At 35.0% G+C, this 9250-nt stretch overlaps 2 protein-coding genes across 3 annotated transcripts; one reads left to right on the top strand and one right to left on the bottom strand.

Annotated features, from left to right (window-relative positions):
- Positions 1–1692: 1692 nt before the first annotated feature.
- Positions 1693–3914, top strand: LOC145035407 (uncharacterized). 2 transcript variants are annotated; one of them, XM_078983959.1, is made up of 3 exons: positions 1693–1879; positions 1986–2158; positions 2720–3914. In XM_078983959.1, exon 3 carries the CDS (start codon positions 2748–2750, stop codon positions 3783–3785), a length of 1038 nt encoding a protein of 345 aa, XP_078840085.1. In that variant the 5' UTR covers positions 1693–1879; positions 1986–2158; positions 2720–2747; the 3' UTR covers positions 3786–3914. The 2 variants fall into 2 exon arrangements, with proteins under 2 accessions (XP_078840085.1, XP_078840079.1); XM_078983953.1 differs by lacking the exon at positions 1986–2158 and having other exon boundaries at positions 1694–1879.
- Positions 3915–4498: 584 nt separating this feature from the next.
- LOC145035402 (C2 calcium/lipid-binding plant phosphoribosyltransferase family protein) lies at positions 4499–7894 on the bottom strand. The gene has a single exon (XM_078983949.1). The coding sequence runs from the start codon at positions 7692–7694 to the stop codon at positions 4689–4691; it is 3006 nt and encodes a 1001-aa protein (XP_078840075.1). The 5' UTR covers positions 7695–7894; the 3' UTR covers positions 4499–4688.
- Between the last annotated feature and the right edge of the window lie 1356 nt (positions 7895–9250).

Raw genomic sequence — 9250 nt, 5'->3', positions numbered from 1 at the left:
GTTCAAAAAATAAAAATAAAAATCAAAAATTCAAAAAATCAGTTTTTTTATTTACTCCAAAATTTCAAAATTTCAAATATCACACGAAAATGTTCATATTTTTCGTATTTTCAAAATTAAAAATTAAAAATTTTCATATTTCCTATTTTGAAGTATTTTTTTTTTCTTAAGATATATTAATCTTTGATTAATTTTAATATTTTATTAATAAACTAGTGTTCCTGATTAATCCCCGTCAAAACCGATTAATCTCATAACACCAGTCGACCGTCGGCCGCCAAATGATTTTTACAACCTTATTTTCATTTATTTGAAAAGGTAATTATCGACTTTAATTTTTCTCCAAAGTAAAGACTTATAAACAGAAAGACTTATGAAGTTTTTATAGAATAGTCAATTTTCTTTTCTTAATATAATATTTGCATATTTTATTGTCACTTTTAGTTTGTTTGTAAAATACAATCGAAATTAGCAGCAATAATATGCACGACGAAAATAGATTTCACTTATAAAGCGGTTGTGAGGATCATTTAATGCTGAAGTCATAATGCTTCTTTAGTTTTTGTTTACTATTTCTATCACCGTGTAATTACTAATCTAGCTAAATTAAAAGAATTATTAGTAATTTTTAGCTAAAAAATAGTAAATGTCCAAATATAGTCCACGAAACCGTATGTTTCTATATTCGTCTATTGTTTCGTATTTTGTATAATTTTTTTTTTCATTTCTAAGATACAAAACCGTAGGTTTTTTAAAACCTACAGTTTCCTCTCGTTTTAGCTACGGTTTTGAGAAAAAAATACGTTTTTTTTAAAGTCTATTGTTTTGGGGTTTAGTCTTCTGTTTTGTCAAAAAAGCTACGGTTTTAATTTTTTTTTTTTTGTGATATAGAGTATTAAAAAGAGCGTTTATATGATGTAAAATTATTTTAACAATTATTTTTTAAAATTTTTTTTGACAATTCAAAACAATAGATTGAACAAAAAAAACTGTATTTTTTTTTTCCCAAAACCGTACGAGAGGAAACCATAGGTTTTAAAAAACCTAAGATTTTGTATCTTAGAAAATGAAAAAAAAATTATATAAAACACGAAACAGTATATGAATTGGCGAAACAGTAGACGAATTGTCATAAAAAAGTAGTCAACGCTCGTTGACCATGGTCAATTGATGTTGACCGTAGTCAACTATAGGTTGACTACTCTTTTGTGGGCTATTTTTAGCGAAGATATTTTTTTGCTATTATTTTATAAGTAATTAGCAATTATGACTAGCTTTGTATTTTCCTCTTCTATCACAAAACTAACAATGGTGTTAATTTCTTTGCTAAAGTAACTACAACATATCAATTAAAGTAACTTCGTATTTGCAAATCACGAATTTTGGATATCCGAATTTTCAATATCCTGTTTTGAACACCTTTATCTATAGGTTATAATTGTAAGTTTTAAAGAGTTTGATGAAAATTCAATAATAAATGATATAAAAAAGAACAGTTTAGTAGACGTAATACGTTAACCTGTCATTGACTCATTTTCATAGAAACGGCAAGATAACGGTTAACGCAAAAGAGAATATCAAAGACAACTCAACTCCTGAATTGACTATCGAACAAGAAGGGAATTCCTTAACCAAGAAGTATACTTTCCTCACTCCTCAGCAATAATTTTCGATATATACAAATACAAATGCATTAAAATCCACTTTACATACGCGTTAAAGTGTCGGTAAAACGGTTCCTAATTAAAGACCCGCGTTGCTCCCGTATCTACCACGATCAAACTCTTGCTTAGCTATAAATAGATTTCATCGCACACCCTCCAATTCATCGATAAGCTTCACATAAACTGTGGAAACCTCAACCGACTGATTATTTTAGGTAAGTTTCTATATAAGCGACTTCTTTTTAGAATCCTTCAGTTGGGTTCCTTTTATTTTTCTTTAATTGATTGATTATTGATGTTGATTGTTACTTGTTTGTTCAGTGATTCTTTGATTTGGGTCTTCTTATGTATTTTTCCCCCAAATTTTGATTGATCGCCAACTGTTTGATAATATGCCTGTCATGTGGGTTACTTTACTTGCTCGTGTAGAGTGGAATAACATGTTGCCGTATAATTCTCCCTCACTTTAATCAACGGGCTTCAAGTTAGTTTCGGTTAGAAATCTAGTTCTTTTCGAATTCAAAATTGATATGTTTGTGTCTTTTGCAAGTTGCAACAGACAAGAAGTTTTGACTAGCGAAATTCTCTCAAAAACACTACTCTATTCGAAATTCTCTCGGAAAGTCTAAATCTTTATCATTTTTGAAGTTATAAAATAACAGATCTTAAAAAACCTAATTATATTACGGATTGTCCATATAGTTCATGATATATTTACAAGTTTACATGACATATAAACCACTTATACTATTTATACATTTTGTTATCAATATAGCATATGAAAACAACTTTGAGAGATAGAACTTAAAATTTATTGACATGTTCAACGCCTATATCCTAATATTGAAGTGTAGCTGTAGCTAGAGCTCAATGAGCTGGGGTTCTAATTTTATTATGATCTTCATTGTTCTTCTATTCAATTTGGTTCTCATGATCATTCCATTACAAGATTGTTGGTTTCTTGATGGTTTTAGTTGCATTTATCTGATATCTATTCTATTGCATATGTTGTTTTTCTGTATTGGTTTTAACAGCATCCACATTTCTGTTTGCAGATAGCTTGGATTTTAGGCTATATTTAACATGAGTATGTATCCGAAAATTGAGATGGATGATACATATGAACATGTTGTCAAGGAAGAGCTTCATTTGGAAACTGAGAACAAGGTAAAAGGAACAGATGAAGAAAAGGTAGAGAAGATTACAGAAGAGTTGGATTTGAAGACCAAATCTGTTGAGAAAGAGAAGCCAAAACATAAGGAAGTTAATGATGACAACTGCAAGGTGGAAGATGACAAGAAATCTGATGTGGATGGAGATAAGAAAAAGGAGGTAAAAGAAAAGAAAAAAGGAGACAAAAAGAAGGAGTCTGATGAGGATGAAAAGAATGTGAAAGAGAAGAAGAAAAAGAAAGACAAGAAGGAAAAGAAGAAAGATGATGATGGAGTATCAGAGGAAGGGGAAAAAGAGACAGAAAAGAAGAAGAAAGACAAGAAGAAGGGAAAGAAGAAAGATGATGATGTAGTATCAGATGAAGAGGAAAAAGAAACAGAGAAGAAAAAGAAAGATAAGGATGCCAAATCTGATGATAATGAGCATGAAGGGGAGAAAAAGAAGAAGAAAGGAAAGAGCGATGATGAAGGAAAGAAGAAGAAGAAAGACAAGAAAGAGAAGAAAGATAAAGATAAAGAAGTAAAAGAAGATGATGAAGGAGACTCAGAAGAAGGGGATAAAAAGAAGAAAAAAGAGAAGAAGGACAAGAAAGAGAAGAAAAGCAAAGATGAAGGGGTGGAAGAAGATGATGAAAAGAAGAAGAAAGATAAGAAGAAGCACAAAGATAAGAAGGGTGATAAAACAAGCAGCGATACTGAAGTTGCATCAAGGGAGATTGAAATAAATGGAAATGGTGAAGAAGTGAAGGGGGAGAAAAAGGGTAAAGAGAAGAAAGATAAGGGAGAAAAATATAAAATCAAGGATCTTAGCAAGCTGAAATATAAATTAGAGAAGTTGAATACTAAAATTGAAGCTCTACTAGAGAAAAAAGTAGAAATAATGAGGCTCATAAAGGAAAAGGAGGAAAATAATGGATCAGTTGATGTAGTTGCAGCGGAAGTGGCATAATAGAAAGCTCTTTGTGTAATTGGTAGGTGTGTATTTCTAATTTCTCTAATGTTTTCTGATAAAGTACGTACATGTTTTCATGTATAAATGTTTTTTCATCATTAATAAATAAATTGTTTTCGGTTTAAATTGTAGTTGTCACATACTCATACCATTGTTTTTTTTTTCTTTAGGTCTGTATGCATACAGACTCTAGACAACTGTGTTTTCTGGAGTCTGGATAACACACATCGATCTACCCATTTGCATAGCATCCATTATGAGTTGTGTTGGAAATTTCGAATGAGTTGTATTAGTTAAAGAAGGAATTGTGGTGTCATTCACCATAGAGAAAATCAAAAACTATATTATCACAATAATAGTGTGAACTGTGGATTTTTAATATTAATAACATGATTAGAAGATTGTATGCATTGAAAATATATTATGTGCAACTTCCAACTAGTTTCACGACCATTTAGTATGTTTTTAGCTAAGTTTTTATTGATTTTACTCGTTTCACAAACATGATTATAGTATAATAAATATTTATTTAAAATATGTAATTAAGCTTATTTTTTTTTAATTTATAGAAAACATCATTTTATAGATTTCTACCAAGAAATGACTTTCAACTCTTCAAGATTAGGATAAAACGATAAGCATGATGACCTCAAACACATAGAGTTTACGAGGTTATATTCGTATTTGATTAATCAATATTCGTTCGAACATATAAAAAAATACACTAGCTTCATTATGTTTACTATATATTCTCTTAATTCAACTGAATATATAAGGGACAAGCTCAATAGCACTAGGTGGAAGTACTACCAATTAATAATTATTGAACTTATAACAGTTCTGTCAACACATTACACAATGTCACACTAATTTACACAAATAGATACCAATCGATCGAACCTAAAGAATACGATCTGATAACGACGGCAGTCTTCGGAAAAAGTTGAGTGCAGGAGACGGCATCCGGTCCCTAAAGATCGGATGTCGCATATAATAAAACCCAAATGTCACTGCCACCATCTTCGATGGTACAAGGTACAATATGACTGCAACCACCAAACACATTCCAACAAAAATCCCCGTGGCACGTGGGTCCCGCCATGTCACCAAAGCTTGCACTCGTTCACCTTGTGTCGCTATGTCACCTAACACAGTTTGCACCCGTGCTCCTAGCATACGTAGTTTGTCATATCTTAATCGCACCATTTCATTCGATCTAGTGCATGGCACCATGTCGAATTCCTCATCGAGCTCATTACCATCGATTGTTTCTGCTAATGAAAGTTTCGGGTCAAAGTGTGGTGGTGCGGCTCGAGACCGGAATCTGTAATTCCAAATCCCAACCACAAACACGTAAAATGCCAAAGTAGGGATGATTAGGTCCGGGAACCACACGAGCATCATAAGCAATATATGAACCAAGAATGTGGACGTTGGATTCTTCCATGAACGTGTGTCGTCAAACCATTTGACCATGTCAATGACCCCCGATAGCACGTTGACTATCCGTAGCCAATTGGCGCGGACCTTCCTCATGCTAAACGCATGCGTGTCTGCATCTAGCATGTAGGCCACCACTTCACGACGAAGGGGTGGCTCAGATCGCGTCAAATGAGCTGCAGTGATCTTAACTGCAATCGTTCTAAGTACCTCTTGTTGCACCACCCCGATTGGCTTGATATGGTGCATTATTGGCAACAAGGGTTGCGAATATACATTCAAAAAATCAAGCGTTGGTGCCATGCGCACAAATCGTACCGCTAGCTCTAGCTCGCCCATTTTCTTGAGCCCAACCGCATTTAATAGCATTAATGAGTACGTGTTTTTGTACACCTTCCCCATCTCTAAAGTTGATATACGTATACGTACTTTTCCCATACGAAAATCCGAACGTGTCGGCTCTTTTTGACCGTCAGATCCAAACCCTTCGCAACTATCGAAAACTCCGATTGTTAACACGGTGGATGGGTCATAAACTCTCCATGTGTATTGTTCGTTCCATTTCGGATCTAGATTATCGGATATCGCTCGTGTTCGTACCCATTTGTTTCCGTATTTTGCCACGGCATAAGCATCCGTGGACCCTTTTCCATTGATAGACTTCATTGGTAGCAAATTCTTGCATCCGACAATCCCTAGCTCAATTGTGCCAATCGGGCTTTTCCAAAGTTGCTTTGCGGTGGGTCGATAGTCACTACAAACATGTGCAGCTTCGTCCATCACATGGTATCCCCCATCGAAGAATATTTTTACTTGGATTCGACCACGATAAACTCTTTTTTCTTCGTTTGGATCTTCAAATGTTAACCATTTTGATACCACAATTCTATCGTCTACACGACGCTCTATGGAAGCTAAAGGTAGGCTAGCGACTCCAACAACAGTTGTCTCTTTTGGGCCCCGTTGTTCAACTAGAAACAACATCAACGGTTGGTCGGAGAATGGCTCGGCGGCTACAAACATCAAGTCTTCATTCCATGACGAAGTTCCGTTACGTGTGGCGATCGATTTTGTTTTTTGAACTTGAAACCCTAATTGAGCTTTGATTTGGAACGATGATGAGGGGGGAACATCTTGAGCCTCGATGATTGTTGCACGTAGATACCATAACTTCGGTGATTGGTATATTTTGGATCGAGAGCTAGGGTTACCTGCAGTATCGGTTTTCCATGCTTCAGGAAATGACTCATCCGCTTGTGTTCCCACCCATGTGGCTAACATGAGATCCCCTTTATGAGCCCCGCCTCCTTCTAGCCTGTACCATTGTGGGGCCAACGGGCTATCTGGTGGGTCTCGTAAAGGGATCTCTGTGGCATCAAAACATATGCCACCTAGGAAATTATGCCCTGCAACATCTGACATAGAGCTTGAGATCAACGGGTCCCACACGGAGACTTCAAGAATGGATGCAGAATCATGCGCATCTCGTCGGAAAGCGAATGTTTGGTCCCACTCAAAGTACATAGTTTTTCGAGCTGGTTTTGAGACAACTTGGCAACCGGAAACAACTATCTTGGTTACCGGGTTGCCAGGGGTGGGTAAAGCCCGAGCTTTAACTACCCGAACAAAGAGGTAGTGCATTTTCTCCACCAGATCAAATGATGACCGTTCGATTGGAAATCTATCGGACACATCTGTCGTGAAGCTGCTGACTGAGGAAGTCCGAGGGATTGGCTGTGGGCCGATTGGAATTGCACCACTGATTTTGATCTCCGGCATAGATCTTGATGTCCTTAACTGATCATGATCAAATCGTTCTTGCTTCATTGGAGTACTTGCTTCTACTGGATCAATACCATCAACATCTGGAACTTCAGCATCATCATCGGAAGCTTCCGACGGTGGAGCAGGTTCTGCAGGAGCCACCTCAGGCGCCGGTGGTGGTTCTGAATCAGCTGTGGGGGCAGCGTCAGCTTCGGTCTTATCTTCTTCCAACGACTTTGGCTCAGCCTTCACCTCCTCGGATGGTGGAGGAGATGGTGGCGCCGGCGGCGGAGCAACATCATCAACAAAGTAAATTTTCAAACCAATTTCGCCTTGAATCCAGCTAAACAAGTGTTTCTTCTCCAAAGGATAATAAATCAAAGCCTCCTCCCCTTTCTTCACAAACTGCTGTGAATTCAAGCGGACTCTACCCAGAAAATTGTGTCTGGTAGTCGGCCCAAGAGTCTTATCATGATTAACATCAACTTCAAGCATATCACCGAACACATCGGATGGTTTTCCGACATTAAATTCCAAAACCTCATTCCAAACCGGGTTCAAATCCCTAGCCACCACCCGGGTCTTCCGTCGTTGGCCATAGAAATCAAGAATCACGTAAGGACTTGACGTGCCATGGCCGTCTTTTGGGAGAAGATTACGGGCATCAACTACTTCTACAATGAGCTTCCGAACGGACGCCATTGATGAAATTCGAAGAAACAGATCGTTTTTGGCAGATGGATCGGTCAAAATCACATTTTAGGTGAAATAGCTAGAGAAAATGGATGTGGGTTTTTCTTAAGGGGATCGAGAGAGAGTGTGAGTGGAGTTCTTGTGTGGAAGACGTTAAGAAAAGACGCTGCTTACCTTCATGTGCAAGCATAAGCTTTTCTTTTCTTAGTCCTTGCTCTGTTGCTATTATAATGGGGGGAAATAATCTTTTTTGTTTTTTAAAATTGTCCGAATATTCACATGCAATAAAATGATATTATGATAAATAGCTTGATAATCACAATGTATGAATATTATCTCCTTTCATACAGAATTTACGAATTAGCTGTTAATAAATATACAGTGTGAATAAAACAATATTATAAAATATGGAAAAAGTTATAGATGCAATCCTAAATCAAACTCGAAACAAATACTTAGACTAGGTGTGAGATCCGTATATTATACGGATTGATTTAAAAAATGATTAAACTTAAAGTATAAAAATAAAATAATTTTCAATGTACAACTTTAAAAATAAGAAAGAAAGAAACTTATTTATTACAATTTAATATCATATATGTGATATTTAATACTTTACATATATAAGTATATGATTTTAATTAAAAATTAAAGCAAACCAAAAATTGACAAGTAGATAATATTTATTCCAAAATTACCACAAAATAACAAGTATCAAAACTCATTAGAGATTGACAAATGGCAAAAAACATTCATTTATTAAGGAAGATTATAAGGAATATATGACTTATTAAGGTAATTAACTTTTCGGTATGTTCACATCTGAGTAACTATCTTTTTTTTTGTACACATCTAGGTAATAAACTTGTTGGAAGTGTTCACATATGACCATTATAACCTGCTATAGCAGGTTAAATCCTAGTTGTGAACGTTTTCAACAAGTTCGTTACCTAAAAAATGTGTACAAATTTTTTTTTACTCAAATATGAACAAAACAAAAAATAAAAATTAAATTACACGAATGGTCCCTGTGGTTTGGGGGAATTCTTTTTTTGGTCTCTAACTTATTTTTTTAACTTGGATGGTCCATACTGTTTATTTTTGTTGCGCGTTTGATCATGTGTTACCTAAAAAGGCTATTGTGCCCTTATTAATTAATTTTTTTAAATATGTAAAAAATAAAAACATAAACAAGAAAATTAATTATTAAAAAATTAATAAGGGCACAATAATCTTTTTAGGTAACACAGGATCAAACGCGCAACAAAAATAAACAGTAGCGACCATCCAAGTTAAAAAAAAAATAACTTAAAGACCAAAAAAAAAGAATTCCCCCAAACCACAGGGACCATTCGTGTAATTTAATTTTTACTTTTTGTTTTTTTCATATTTAAGTAACTATTTTTTTATACATATATGGGTAATGAACTTGTTGAAAGCGTTCACATCTAACATTTAACCTGCTATAGCAGGTCATAATGGTCATATGTGAACACTTCCAACAAATTTGTTACCTAGATGTGTACAAAAAAAAAATAGTTACCCAGATGTAAACATACCGAAAA

The sequence above is a fragment of the Lactuca saligna genome, chromosome 1, assembly GCF_052625555.1.
Source record: "Lactuca saligna cultivar CGN05327 chromosome 1, ASM5262555v1, whole genome shotgun sequence".
Lineage (NCBI taxonomy): Eukaryota > Viridiplantae > Streptophyta > Magnoliopsida > Asterales > Asteraceae > Lactuca > Lactuca saligna.
Note: the sequence above shows the minus strand (reverse complement) of the source record. Positions and strands in the feature narration are given on the sequence as shown.